Source organism: Plectropomus leopardus, chromosome 10 (assembly GCF_008729295.1).
Source record: "Plectropomus leopardus isolate mb chromosome 10, YSFRI_Pleo_2.0, whole genome shotgun sequence".
In the NCBI taxonomy this organism is placed as follows: Eukaryota; Metazoa; Chordata; class Actinopteri; order Perciformes; family Serranidae; genus Plectropomus; species Plectropomus leopardus.
Genome location: NC_056472.1, coordinates 20,767,728 through 20,783,318, shown reverse-complemented (window position 1 = coordinate 20,783,318; position 15,591 = coordinate 20,767,728). Strand labels below are relative to the sequence as shown.

The following is a 15,591-nucleotide window of genomic DNA, read 5'->3' as shown; positions in this document are numbered from 1 at the left end:
GGAACACCACAAAAACGCAGAGAACTAAGTGAATATACAAGCGTACCGCTGACTTATGTGCTGCACATACATGTGTGACAGAGAGAACTAAACGCTGGAAAAAAGATGGATAACATAAGAGTAGTTTCCTTTTTGCACTTCTCAGCCCTGGTTAACCATTCTCCAAAATCACTCAGCATTTTTCTCCCTCTAGGCCCCCGAAAGGATTTGACCCTGTTAACATCATTACCAGAGAGAGCATGAGTGCGAGGGAGACAGAGAGATTCCAAGATGAGGGAAAACTGGAGGGAGAAAGATGAAAGCGGCAGAAAGAGGAAACATTTTCCGTGTAAGGGAAACGTTAACATTTATAGAGGATATGGGCATGGAGCAGTGCGAATGGTGCTTGAAATCATGCAACAAAATAAAAATCCTGCGTGAGCTTCATTACATTGCACCCTGCAACATTATGATTGCCTTTTCTTTCATTTGCTCTCATCTTCTCCATCTAAATTTGACATAAGAGAATTTGCTTCTGCGCTTATGCAGTGTAAAACCTCACATTGTCCTAAAGCAAGAATATTTGGTTGCACACTCATTGTGCATGGCACTGGGTGAGCATGTCATCCAAATGTAAACCATGTAATGGAGTGATGAGAATCCCCACGCTTTCTTCCCCACAGCTTTCTCTGATTCTTGGATCTTTGATTGATGGGCTCTAGGCAGTATCAAATATTATAATTCAGGCCTCATTCTCCACTCCTTGTCTTTCCCGTGGTGATAATCATCATCTGCTTCAGAATGTATAAATCAGTGTAGCAGGGGCTGTCATTAACAACCTCTGACCCTTCTGCCAGCTTCAAAAACTCCAACAAATCCCACATCCACTGCCGAGTTATTAACTGTGATGTTTTAAAGACAGACGAGAGAGACTGCATGTTTCTTCAGCGCTGCAGAGAAAGCTAAATGATTTTCAGTGTCCAAGGGAAAACAGTCAAGCTGCTGGAAGCCTGTCAGCCAGGAAACAGGTGCGACACTGTGTGTGTGAGTGTCTGACATAGTGAAATACAGCAAGAAAGGGAGACTAAATGTTCTAACTTCCATTAGAAAGGCCAAGTCAGGCCAGCAGGCCGCTCTAACAGCTGACAAACAGTTACAACAACTGCCCATTACGTCTGCACAGCTCTAATCAGTGTGAGAACAAGAGAGTGCAGGAGCGCTCAGAGAGTGGGAAGATGAAGTGGATATACTGTACATCACTACTTCATCTTTGTATGGCTCAAGTACAGAAAGCCAGGTGATGTCAGGGGTATATATGCAGGGATAATAAGATGAGAACAGGTACATGAAGGGAATAATTCACTGAAGGAGTATTTCTAAGCCAGCAGTAGGGCCCTTACCTTTCGCTGCATTGAAAATCTGGAAACATAGCCACAGGGACAAAGACAGAACCAGACAGAAAAACAGACGTACATGTATCAAACATGAACGTGCTACACATGTATGCCCTCTCCGAAACTGAAGCGCAAAGCGTTTGTATTCTGTATTTTTAACACAGCTCTTCTCTTTCTCTTGTTTTCCCGACAGCGACAGAGCAGATTTTATAAAATACACTTATCCATTTTCTTGCCAAGATTAGATGAGAAGATTGATACCACTTTCATATATGTGTGTTAAAAATGAAGCAACAGCCAGAAAGAGCAGAGAGACAGGAAAACAGCTAGCTTGGCTCTGTCCTAAGGTGACAAATCTGCCTTCAGGCACTTCCAAAGCTCATTCATTAACATATTCTATATCTTACGGAGTGTTATGTGCTGGGCTATTTCTTGGCTGCGAGTGATAACTTTCTGAGGCCTCCACTGTTGGCCCTGCAACCTAACATTGACGAGACATCGGGAAATTAGGCCAAGAAGTGGTTATGCTTCCTTTGGACGTAGCCAGGCTAGCAGTTTTCCTCTGTTTCCAGCATATACTGTGTAAAATAATGCACATAGTCTCTGTGAAGTTCCCCATTGGTTCGTGGACTCCCGTTTTTTGAAGCCTGGAGTTTGGCATTTTGGCTGGAGCCAGAAGTTTGGACAAGAGTGCAGAGATAACCCCAGCTAGCTGCAAGCTTGGTTAGCATGGTGTATTTAAAGCTATTGTTAACTGTGAGAATGCTAATGCTATTTTTTGCTGGGGACAACCAGGCTTAAAACCATTAAAACAAATTGTACTTTTACAGAAAACTGCATAACTGACTCCTTAAAGGGTATTTTAGTACAACCAAGCACTGAACAAGACTTTTATAAGCAATCAAAATGTTTACTTTACTTTAGAAAATTGAAACCAACGTCATCGCCATAGTAATGACTTTTCCATGGACAGCACCCATCTATTACTCAAAGCAGCAAAGCCCTTCATTATGCATTACTTAAAGCCTTAACAACAGAAAAAATAGCTGGATAACAAAACAGTTTTTATAACAGGCTGTAAACATTTCTGCTGTAAAGTTGGGCATTTTCGCATGGGTGTCTGTGGGGTTTGACTTGCTTTTGGAGCCAGCTTCACGTGGCCATTTGAGGAACTACAGTTTTGGGCACATGCGCGTTCATTTTTCAACCCCCAAGATGGTGGTTTCCAGTCATTCATGCTAAACTAAGCAAAGATAGGCTACGCAGCTGCTACCTGCAGCCTTAAAAACATTAACATTTTTGCCTTCTAATCCAATGGCATTTAATAAGTCTCAGCAGTCAAGTCCATGTCAAGTCCCCCTTTTTCTTTCTTTTTTTAACTCAAATCAATGCTTTTAACTGGGACTCCTGCATTGTGTCACACCTGGGTAATGCTGTCCTCTGCTCTCACTATGCTAACTAGTCCTAATTTATGCCCCCCCTGGGCTACAACAGTCATGACCCCACCTGCGCTGTTGCTTCTAACAGCTGGTAAAACCAGGATGGAAGCAATGGGAGGTTTAAGGCTGATTCATGCGTCTGTGTCAGTGTGTTGCTGAACACTGTACGTGTCTGTGGTCTTTACATTGTTAAATGTAGGTAAGCGTAGGGGCGATGCTTGCTTAACAGAAATTATTTTTTTCCATGTAGGCCGATTCATATTTTCTCTCATTCGCTTCCGGTGGTGATGTCGATAGTGTCAACAACAAGGAGCAGATAATAATCCATTCTTCTCTGCTGAACAGCTGCCTCTTCATCCTCCCTCCTACACCCTCAGCTGCTTCGCCTTCCTGTTTGACCACAATGGAAATAAGCTTTCGAGTTTTATCGTTTCATCCTGAGTGATCATTTGAAGCAGATAATCAGCCTGAAGTGATCCCTCTGAGCCTTTTTAAATAACAGTTTCAAACAAATTCAATCAAAACTCTTACGAGTGACACTAGACTAAACTTATTCCTTCTTTTCATCAAATGCTGTCATCACTCAATCCCTCAACATGGAGGTCAGAGAACACAAACAGCATTTGAGAAAGATTACGCGACTCTGATAGCAGCAGCAACAGTCAACAGGGAGAGCCTGTGTGCCAGGCTATAACTCAGTTACTACACCACAGTCACATATGGCACAGTTAAAACGACATCTTGACGTATAAATATAATTAAAGCCTAAAAACTGTGTGTGCACTTGAAGACAGTTCCTTGCCAAGCCTCTTATGAATAAATAATCTAAAGACAGAGAGGCAGCAAGAAAGACTGTGAGAAACTGCAGATACACAGCCACTCTCTGCCTCTGTCCAAAAGGCCACAGTTAAAAAAATGTAGTGTTTGTATATAGTGTTTGAGATAAACTCATTGAACTGTATAACGCCAGGCTCTGCAAGGTCGCACACAAACAGGTTGTGCTGCTTATTCATACAGTAAATCAAAGTACGGCTTGCATATTCTACTGTATTATATGAACACATGAATTTCACTCAACTAAGCTTTTACAATGTGAACAATCAATCAACAGCGGCACATAAAGAAAGTAAGGTACTGTATACAGGAAGTAATCATAAATAATTTTCCTCATGAATGCCTCTGTCAACTTGCTTTTAAATTCCACCACATAGATCACCGAACATGAACAGTGAACTGACAAAAGGGCAAATAACAAACCTGCAGTCCATGCTTCCCTCTAACATTTGGAGAATATCAAGTGACATGGAAGTAGGGACCAGAACTGAGAACCTGTCCCAACTCAGAACTGGTTCCAAATTGACCGACCCATCAGTATTGTTACTTTAATTGATGTCAACATGTTTTTTCTAACAGTTGCACACTGCAAGACAATGACATTAAACTCGTGCATCTATACTGTTTAAACTTGCATCAAGGTGGAAAGAAAGAAACGGTTAAAAGTGTGGCTTAATTTCATTAAGAAAGATGACAACATTGTTGTTTGTAATGTCTGTAAAATTAACATTTCAAATAAAAGCAGGAACCGACCTTCCACACTCTTCAAACATGTGCCACTGCTTGCCAACTAGGGCTGACAATATGGAGAAATATCACAATATTTTTGACCAGATACCTCCAAATCAATATTGCTACAATATTGACTATTGGTGCTTTCACAAAATACTTACACAAAATGATTTTGGAAAAATAATCATCAGTAATGTGGAACGAATGACTAAGTGGGTAAAGACAAATAACAGAACAGCTAACAGTCTGGTAAGTTCAGAAAATCAGTAAATGTTAATCACTTTAAATAATAATCACTGCTACTGACTATATATTAATCTATTAGAATTACTTTACTACAATGCAATAAGTGTTAAAACTTATTATATGACAGTGTTCAAAGTAAAATATATCTAGTCTTTTATCATGATATCATAATATCAATGCATTGCCCAGTCCTATTTCCACCTGAGCAGTTCATTACTGAGGGTAAATATTATAACATTAGCGTCACACAGGCAGGTCCCGCTGATTTTTTTCTTTAACTAAAAGAACCTCCATGAAAACAAATGCTGTAAAATATTCAAAAATTTAAGTCCTTTTAAATGATGTCAGACAGACTGTTTCGGTACTGTGTTTTGGTGACGCTACAAATATGTGTGTAGGTCTACAGAAAGTGAAAGTCAGAAATCAATAAGGGAAACGATAAAGAATCAGACCAATAAGAGTAACTGACAATGGCATGATGTCATTAAGATCTTATCAATTCCCACCCCCTACACGGAAGATATCAAAGCAATTAAAGTTCAAATGACATAGTTTGCATAACGCCTTGTCTAATCTACTATTCTGTGGCCTATTGAGAGCGCGCTTAACATTTACAGTGTGACAGATGGTTACAGTTAGTCTGTATGAATAGAAGATGTGGCGAGAGTGCCTGCGAGCCACATGGAAGTGTTTAGGTTAGCAGTTAGAAGTGCCAGTCATCATTTCATAGAGAATAAGACCAGCATCCCATCTATTGTTTATTGGGGTTTATAACCGTGTGGGAGACAAAAGGGTCAAGACAGCAGACAGAAGCAAGTTGTCCAAATGGTCCATTCATATCAGCCCATACACACACACACGAACACACACCTCCTGTCCATTAAGTGCCTCAATCTACTCCCATCGCCAAATCCATTAACTCTATAAGGACACCTGCTCCCCCACTGACCTCATCTCCCCAACCCCCAGTCCTAACCCTACTTTGACCCTCCCCCCAATACACACACCCACCACCCTGTCTGCTTGACAAAGCTCCGTGGTCTAAAATCTACCACAAACAAAACGTTCATACAGATTGCGCAACAAACACAAAAGCTCAAGTTATAATATCATGTCATAACTTTTACAGCAGAGTCGACTGAATGTTTGCGTTAATTGTTGTAAAAGAATGTGAGCCTATAAAAACACTCAGCTATCTTCGGTCATTATCCATCTTGTGCTTGTGCACAATTAAGCCTGACAGCTGTATCTACTTTATGTACAGCGGTTAGTTTTTGTATGACTGGCAGCTTGCTATCAGTTCCCACGTTTACGCATTAAGCTGCAGATTGGAAAGGAAACTAATTAACTATTAATTAGCCTACTTCAAACAGACTTTTTCTGCCATTGTCAGTCATTTTGCCTTTCAGGCAGCAAAAGACATGCGCTGGTAAATTCATGCATTTATGCATAAGCAATTAGACACAAACACACACATGCATCTCTTTGGTCTTAGGTGTTAAGCGGAAAAGAAGCACATTACCAGAGCATAATGGCAAAGTGAGTGAAGTGCTCTTCATCATTGCATAAGAGGATTTTTAAAAAGGTGGGAGAACATGCATGTAGACAGTTATTCATGTACACACCAACACACCTTTGGAAGCACACACCAAGCTGAGCGTGTGCCACTGAATATGGATCAGCGGTGTGCAGGTGGGGAGCAGTCGTCATAGTTACGCCGCCTGGTGTGTATCCCACCAGCGTGGGATCTGCTCCGGTGGAGGATCAAGCATGGAGCAGGGGTGTGTGGCTATACTGCAGGACAGCAGCTCGGAGCGCTGTGGGTGCTTGTGTGTGTGTGTGTGTGTGTGTGTGTGTGTGTGTGTGTGTGTGTGTGTGTGTGTGTGTGTGTGTGTGGAGGAGTAAAGTGGAAATCTGTAGCCGGCCAGTCATCATCACCCTCAACACAGAGAGGAAAAGAGGTGGAAGAGAGGGGGAGGAGCGGGCCAAATCCCAACGGGTAGGGGGCTGGGTTGCGCTTTTAACTGGGTAAAGAAGGTGCTTGAAAAGGTAAATGTGGCCGTTAAACGTAGTTTCTTCCTCTGACACTGTAAGAACGATGAAAATATCTGGTCTGGATCACCCTTAAGGGCAGTTTCTAATTAGTGCTCTTTGAAGAGGAGGTGGGCTGGGCTGGTATTGTTTGAGTGGGGGAGGGAGGTCAGGGGCTATTCACTGGTGGAGGAGGAGGAGGCAGCTGGAGTACTGTTTGAATGAGGGGAAGCAGAGATACATGCAAATCAGCCTAAAAGAACACTTAAAACGGTTTACAAATTGAATGGCTAAAGGGTCGTTGTCGGTTTGTTATCACAAAACACGAGATATGATCTCAGGCGTGACCAAGTGTGCAGGCACCGCCATGTGATCCCAGCAGGGAGCTGCGATATGGGACAGTGCCGACGGTAAATCCAGAGGTGCTGCTGCAGAGTCAAAATCAGACACAAAGCAGACGCTGCTTCTGCTCCGGCTCCAGCCACTTTCCTGATTCACTGTGGCAGGCAGGAAGTCTCCCTCAAGAACTTTGCTTCACTTCACACAGTCACTCATCTCCCCATGTGAATTGGAGAGAGACTACAGCTCAGATCTGGGTCACGGGGGAGGATCATCATTAAAAAAACAAGACAGTGCATGAGAAGACTAGCTGTGATTATTCACAACTAACTTCAGTCTTGATTTATCGCTCGGCCCGCAATTAAGTCATTTCTGTCTCAAAATTTGCCTTTATCTCTTCTGACAGCTCCATTGGAGGAAGAGTTGCTTTATTCCTTTACAGTAACTTTTCACCTTTGAAAGGGCACAGAGAGGTGGAAACCTTGTTACAGAGGACAGAGGGGTGGTGGTAAATCTGCAGTAGAAGTTGGGTGTGAGTTTCTGTAGCAGTGTGTGAAGTCTGTACTACAGCACTATTACTCGCCCTGTGGGTAGTAGACACTGGTACCCAGTATCTGACTCGCCTTTGGGTGCACATGATGCAACAAGTCCATAAGCACAATCACAAACCCTTCATCCAGCTCTATTGATCCACAGAACATCTCAGTCCTGACACTGACCTACGAGTGGCTTGTGTTTGTATTACTCATCCCTTTAATGAATATTTACTGAAACCCACCACAAAGTTGGTGGATGATAGCCAAGCTGCCTTGTCTTGTTTCTGCTTTTCTATTGTTTGTTTTCTGTCAGTTGAGTCAACAATGTTATGATATGAAAAAACAATAGCACAAAAGGCGTCTTGTCATGGGTATACACAGAGACGTGGGTCTGGTGCTTATGATGCAAACAAGCGTGCATGCAACTACAGAATGTTGCAGGCACAAAAAATAACAAGGCGAGCAAACAGCACCGCAATCAGACAGCTGCACAAGCCTGCATGTCCCCGAACAGAGAGAAGTAGGTCCTCATGTTTCTGGTGGCAAAAATAATGAGTGACAAAACTTGGGACAATCACACGCACACATGCCAAACTTTTCCATGGTATATTCATAGCCCTGCATATGCACAGCTACATGGTGAGTTATTGCATTTTTCCTTACTGTCTAGACTGCACTCGGTGTTGTGTCAGCTGAGTCTCACAAACACATGGAAAGCATTCCCAGTGTGGCAACAGCTGACTCAAGATGCACAGCGAGAAGACGCGCTGGCCTGACCACACACAAGCTGAAATCCCTGTCATTTTGGGGTGGAAGCCTGCAGCTGTCCTACTTATTTGAGGCAGAGGAGAGGTCGGGTGGGCATCGGGGTGTGGCAAAGCGAACTTTGAAGGCTGATGGAGTTTGAAATGCCTGTGAGTTGACTTCATCATTCCCATGACCATAATAAGGTAAAAAGTCAGAGGTGTGGACTCGAGTCACATAATTTGGACTCAAGTCACAGTCAGGTCACAAATTTGGTGACTTTAGACTCAACCTGACAAAATCAAACAAGACTTGTAAGTCGACATAGACTTTAACACCAATGACCTGAATGAACATGAGACCTTTGACTTGAAAACACTTGATACCTTCACCCAAACATAATTAAAAAGTATGTTATTTAAAAAGTGTGCCGCTAATTGATTCATTTCTTGAATTCACTAATATTGACGCTTATGTTCTTAGCAAGTTGACACTTCACTCCCCAGATCCACTTTGTTTGAAACAATCAAAAAGTGTCCAATCATGTTGCAAAAGAGAATTTTGAAGAGAGTGCTAGCTTGAAAAAATTGTACCAACGATAATTCATTCCTGTACAAAAACTATGCGGTGTCAACAAAGAATAAATTGCACTTTGAAAAATCGGCCAGTCGAAAAATTCGACTTCCAAATTTTAAGTTTCACAAAGAACTTTAAGTCATGGCTATTATAAACATTGTGAGCTAATGCTAAGCTTATGTTACTCTGTTGTTAAAATAGCATTACATTTCTGACTTGTTTGCGACTTGAAACTCAAAGTTTAGGACTTGGGACCTGACCCGGAACTTGCCTGTCTTGACTTGGGACTTGACTGCAAAAAATGGAGACTTATTTATGACTTGCAAAACAATGACTTGGCCCCACCTCTAAAAAGTCAACAAAAATAACGAAGAAACGCATGTACCAAACTTTTAAAACACATCTGCTTTTCTCTTCAGCATCTAAGTAGTTAAAATGCTGTATCTTTATCTCTACGCAAACAAAGAATCTGTCAGTGCGTTGTAATATGGAAAAACTAGATGGCAATAAGTGAAGTTCATACAGTTGTCACTTTCTTGTCCCAGATTTCCGCCGCTGGTAATTATAGACTTCATTCACGTTAACAAATGGACACATTTTAATGACTTGGTCTGAAATAGAAAATGAGATTCTTCAATCTCCAGCCACTTTCAAGCATTTCTAACAATTGTCACAGCACCACATGGACAATCAAATCTAAACTTAAGTGGCTATAAGTGCTGCCCTTCTTCCACCACACAAAAGTTTTGGAGAAAAGAGAAGGCACAATAGTTGTGCCTAAAATGGAAATGAGCTCTTAAGTACCTTCATGTTGTTTGATTGGGCCAATTATGGAGGGCTGGCTTTATACGCAAAGTTTGATGGCGTTGCTTCAACTACTTAAAACTTTTCTCTTTTCAATCAATAGCACTGTAATGAGCCTGGATAACAGGCTATTGTTTCAGCGTCCCTTCTGTCTCGAAACCACTGATCAAAAAATAGCATCAAAAATCGCACTAAAAAGCTAAGGATGACTGAAAGGAAACAAAAAAAAAACATCTACCACACACAGTGAGACAAAGTAAAGGAGAGGGAAGAGAGAGAAATAAGATGCTCTCAAAGGATCATGCCACTGTTTTTTCAAGCTTTATTGCCTTGACTTAGGGGCATGTATACTTTACTGACCTTTTCCCAAAGCTGAAACTTTTTGAATTCATTTTTCTTACTGTCCAAGTGGCTTCCATCTATTTCTGTGTGGAGTCTTGAGTTGTGTTTTCAATCACAGTGAACATCAAGTCTGCATCATACTTTTTGTTCCAGTTTCACTCAAGTTTCATTATTGTTGTGTAGCAGCTACAGATTAATTTGAAAAGTCTGTGCTGACTTCCCTTACAGTAATAATAAACAACTGGAAATCAATGCAATGCATGTTAAATACCTGCTGATATATTTTTACACTCTATAGAAATAAATGGAAACCAATAAGTTAAAATATTTTGCTGTAGGGTTTTTAAAAAAATATAGAAGCTAAATTATGACATGAAGCTGCATCTTTCAGCGTGATTCTGTGCAGTTCTATTGGTTATGTTGTTTCTTTTGAATAAGACTCCACACCCACTGCCACACCCCACTTATAACCAACGTGCATGAATTATTTATGAAATTTTTCCTATCCCTCCGGCCAACCATCTGACAAAGGTTTGTGCAAATGAATTCATAGCAAGTTCAGATATTGTGTGAACAGGGTGAAAACAGCACCTGTTTTACTGAGTTGGCACTGGTGATCAAGATATATATATATAAAACATCACATCATGACAAATGCGTGAATAACTGCAGGTGGCAGAATCTGCATCTTGTCAAACATAAGCTACAAGATTTCCCTTCTGCACAATGTCAAACTGCTCTGAGACCAGCTCATAAGCGGGACTAGTGGCAGCTCATCTGAACCCCGGCAACTGGAGGTTTCTCTCCTGTCAGCCCGGTAAATGGAAACCACTCAGGCATTTCACAGTTAAACCAGCCAGCCTTCCACATATTACATTTCAATTTAGTTATATAAACTGGGACGTATCAAACACACTCTTACACAAACAGAAGCACACCCCAAAAAAAGCACACTCAGTTTCACCACACAAAGCGCATGACATCTTTCTCACTCTCTGCAGGGGGGGAAGGAAGGCATCCTGTTTGTAAAGCTAATAAACATTCGTTCCTTCAGGCAACTCTTTTTATATGCTTTATATCATATACCCCAGTGCCATGAGCAGGCGCACGCACACCAACTCACACCTGGTTGCAAACTCAGCAGCAGAAATAACCCCGATATAAGATTTGCCTGCCAAAAAAAATGTGTAAGTGGCACCTCCGGGTTTAACAATGACTGATACAGTCTCCATCTAACACAGCTGTCATCCACCTTTATTTTATTCTTCTTTCAGAACAAATGCAAGTGTAAGCATGGTGCCAGATGACACATGAGGCAAAATCAGACAGTTGATTACATACAAAACAAAGACACAACCTATCTCATTTAACACAGACACTTGTACGTGCACACCAGCAGAGGAATAAACAACTGATGTGGCAATATATTGTCATATGTACAATTTTTTGCACTAGCACCATGGATGGTTTACTGAACAAAAATGTGCCACAAAGAGACACAAAACTACCGAAAGCCACAAAAACCACAGGAGACACAAAATGAAATAAAGTCAACTAAGATAGACATAAAGTGCCCAAAAGACAGACAAAACAACTACAAAGACATACAAAACAACCACAGGAGACGCAAAATGACTGCAAAGCCTTACAAAAACAACCTAAAAAAGGGATAAAGTTACCTTGAAGACAAATAAAACAACTCAAAAAAAGGAACAAAATGACCAAAAGACGAACATAAAACCAACAAAAAGATGCATAACAACTACAAAGAGGCGCGTGTCTAGCTTGTATGTAGGAGGTGGTGGTGTGGCCCTTTGCATTTCTGTGCCCAGGGGCCCATTGTCTTCATAATCTGCCCATGACTAGCACCAGTGTTGCATTACTGAGGCATCCTTCCATGAGGCATTTTAAACCTGTGGGTTCTGATCAGATCAGTCTTATCGGGTTGGTTTGTCGGTGTGTTAAGACGGCACATGGTTATATGTTGCTGTGTGTGTTACACCCATCACAAGATCCCCAAGCACAATGTGACATCTTCAAAGTCTTATTTTGTCTGACCAACAGTCCGGACCTAAGATAGTATCATTAGAGACTTGATTTAAGAAGCTAGAGCCAGAACATTTTACCATCTTTGCTTCCAAAACATTTTCAAAATACTAAAATTGTTGCCAATTTCTTTTCTGTCAATCAACTAATTTTTTAGCTCTGGAGGATTTATTTGAAGCATATTACATGTAGCAGCAATGCCAGCCTAATATCACTAATAATGCTGGCAACATGTCATAACAGCAAAGTGTCCTGAGTCCTCTTGTGATTCATGCCAATGATCCACACACACACACACACACACACCACATAAAACAGCTCTTTCTTAACACCTGACATGTTCTTCACCACCTCAAACTGCTTCCTGTTTAACCATATGATTCATGGTTATTATGTAATCTGAAAACCCTCCGTTCTCCAGCCTACACTGTAGATTAGATCTGTATTGTGACTCTTCTCTACTGTACGCAGAACAACCAGCTCACGTTTTACCAGGAAAAGTCATTTTCTGCCTCCCCCCTAAATCCCAGTGAAAGTGACTTCTTATGCGCTGAAAGGGGACGTGAGGCAAGGCAGACTGGTAATCCTCTTGGCCAAGTGGGGGCCTCCAGCGGGGTCACTTCCACTCCCCCCCCTTCCTCTGTCCTCCCGGCAGCGCTGACAGGCCTCCCCATCCAGGAACAGAAAAGCCATCTGGTGTTTGTTTGGGACAGTTCACAGGCAGGATGCACTGTGCTGTGTGAGTGTGTCAGCAATCGTGGTTGCATGAGTGTTGCTGTGTGTCACTGAGTGTCATCGGCTGAGCATGCTTGAACTCGTCTATGAAATCCAATAAACTGCATGTAAAATGTGTGAGAAGAGTATACACAGTAGCTTCAAACTCAAAGGATGACTTAAACTGTAAAACAAAGCTGGTCCATCACGGCCACGGGATGACTTCATAGCCTGGTGAGTTGGTGGTGTGTGTGATCCAGGTGTGTGTAATATATACAGTGGTTCTCAACTGGTGGGTCGCAGTCCAAAAATGGGTCCATTCTGATTGGACTGCAAGTGACTTGCAACCATGTCAAGTTTGTAGAAAATGTATTTTGGAGTGCAGTGCTATGATTTTGAAGTGCGGTTTCCTGCTGTAGAGTGAGAGGTTTTTGTTTTTGTTTGCTTTTTCAAGAGCAGTAACTATTTCATTACCCTGTTCTTGACATTATGTGGCCTGTTTTTGTTGTTAAAATAAGAATCAGCCTAAGGGTTTGTTACCCTCTTCAAAGGTACAAATTTTCCTTGAGCCTCCCTGAGTGTCTCGGGAAAAATGCACAAAAGTGTTTGACCCATACGATGTGTCCAAGGACAGTCCAAAATGTAAAAATTCAACAATAATTTCTATTTTTACAGTTACTGGCTTTGATAAATGGTGTCATTTTGGTGATTTTTATTTTGGCAGGGCTGTGGATTTGGAAGGCATGTTTTTCTTCAAAATAACCAGAAATGTTTTAAAATTAAAAATCACCAAGAATTTTTCAGAGGGAAAGAAATTACCCAAATAATTGAAACAAAAATAGCCATGCCCAGGTGTCCAGAAGGCATGAAAAAAAGGGTTTCTTTTTTTCTTTTTCTTTTTTTTTTTACCACAAAGGTACTAAGCCCCCAATGCCCTCAAATCCCAGAAACACCCCTGGTTTTTTACTACTTGCACTTTATCCTTGCAATATATTTTATTTCAATCCCATTTAAGCCCATGTGTTATTTACATCTGTGAAATAAAATTGAATATGTGGTCATTTCTCCTCTGTGTGGACCTTGAACTTAATGACTAAGGAGAAATCTGTACCCAGTGCCTGGACCACTTTGGAACCACTGCTATACTATATTGCATGTTTATATGTATTTGTACATGTTTTGGGGGTTAGGGACAATAGCCTGTCTATATGATCAGCTCGTGAATACAAGAGGTCAGACTGTATAGGGTTAATCTGTGACTAGAAGTCCAAATATCACATTAACCTAGTTCAGCACACACACACACACACACACAGCTGTTCACAGGCATCTGTCATTATTGCGGTGATTATCGATGTAGCCTACTTCCACCTGACTCACCATGACTATCAGTTGCTCCTCCAACTAAAAATGTGTCATACAGGTGCGCCTCTCCAAACACACAGGGACATTCACGACACAGATGAGGGCTAAAAGCTTCTTTAGACGACTTACCAAGCAGCGCACAGGCGAGAAGGAGCGCACCGGTTGCCATTGTGTGTTGCCCCGCAGATCCACTTGTAATATTCCCTTCAGATGAGGAGGAGGGTGTCTGGTCGGGTTTGACAGTGTGGTTAAACCGCTGGTCCTGAATCAGGATCCCCGGGCGACAAAAGCGGCCGGGGGGGGGGGGGGGTCTAAAGAGTCAAATCCACAGCCGATGTCCGACTCACCTCTCCGGTGTCCTCCCGATTTCCAAAAAAAACAGCCTCGGGTGTCGCTTTCACCCTCACCTATCTCGCTTTTTATCGCTGACGACGTGTGCGTATGCCAGGCGCCTAGGCGACCCAACCCACTCCCCGTTTACTACGCATCCGAGACTGCGGAGGCGATTCACTCTCACAGCCTCCTCGGTAAAAGACAAAAGTCCAGCGTGACTGTCTTGCGCGTATTTGGAGAAAAAAAAAATCACAGACAGGAGGCTTAGATGTGCACAGGAGGGGGACCAGTGAGTGCTGTCCGTGTGGAGTCAGGCTGAAATAAGTCGCTGTTATAATTTTCCTCCCCTTCGCTGATGAGAGAGCAAATCGCAGTCCAAGCAGGCTGCCTTCTCCACGGCAAATCCCGGAGACTATAATCAATCTCCCACTATCGCTCCGCAGAAAGCCCAATGGGCGGGCGCTCTAGATGAAGCAGACAAGGCTTTGTGCGCTGACACAATAAATCAGATTAATCAATGATTACTGAACTCCAAACACTGCGCTCTCAGTTGTGCCGCTAATACACCTGAGCCAGTAAATGCGTGAAAAATGTCTCCGACAAGACGCCCTAAAAAACTGCTTTGCTCATGAGTTCAAACACTAATTATAATCTGTCTGACGAATTCTGTGATCTGGTCCCAGACAGCAGCCGCGTTTCTTCTCCCAAGGTTATTTCCCGGCTTCCTGCTTGGCACTTTTGTTTGCCTGTGCAGTTTGTAAAACTTACCAGCGTGCTGCCTGTCTGCCCCCACCCCCCTCCTTATCAAAGACCACGCCCCGGCCGCGTGGGACACCGACCACTGTGGGAGAGGCCACATTTGCATTTCTGAATTTAAATTCTAGGCCATGATGGTTTTGAGTGGGTTAACCCCAGCGTTCCCACGGGCATGGAAATCCTGGAAAAGTCACAGAATTTGATAATCACATTTTCCAGGCCTGGAAAAGTCATGGAATTTGTAAATAATAGACAGTTTTGGAAGTGTCCTGGAATTTTGTTGTGTGTTATGAAATTGTTGCAGTAATCTTGTGTGGATAACCCTCCATGAAATGCATACAATGGCAGATTTAATTTTTGTTGCTGACAGCGATATTTTGC

The 15,591-nt window shown here is 42.1% G+C and overlaps 1 protein-coding gene across 1 annotated transcript in view; it reads right to left on the bottom strand.

The window, feature by feature from the left end:
• igsf3 (immunoglobulin superfamily, member 3) overlaps positions 1–15,212 on the bottom strand; it is a 92,299-nt gene extending 77,087 nt beyond the window's left edge. Inside the window, exon 1 of the mRNA XM_042494995.1 lies at positions 14,251–15,212. Within this exon, the coding sequence (XP_042350929.1) occupies positions 14,251–14,290 (40 nt within the window). The 5' untranslated portion in view covers positions 14,291–15,212. The remainder of the gene's footprint in view (positions 1–14,250) is intronic.
• Positions 15,213–15,591: the final 379 nt, after the last annotated feature.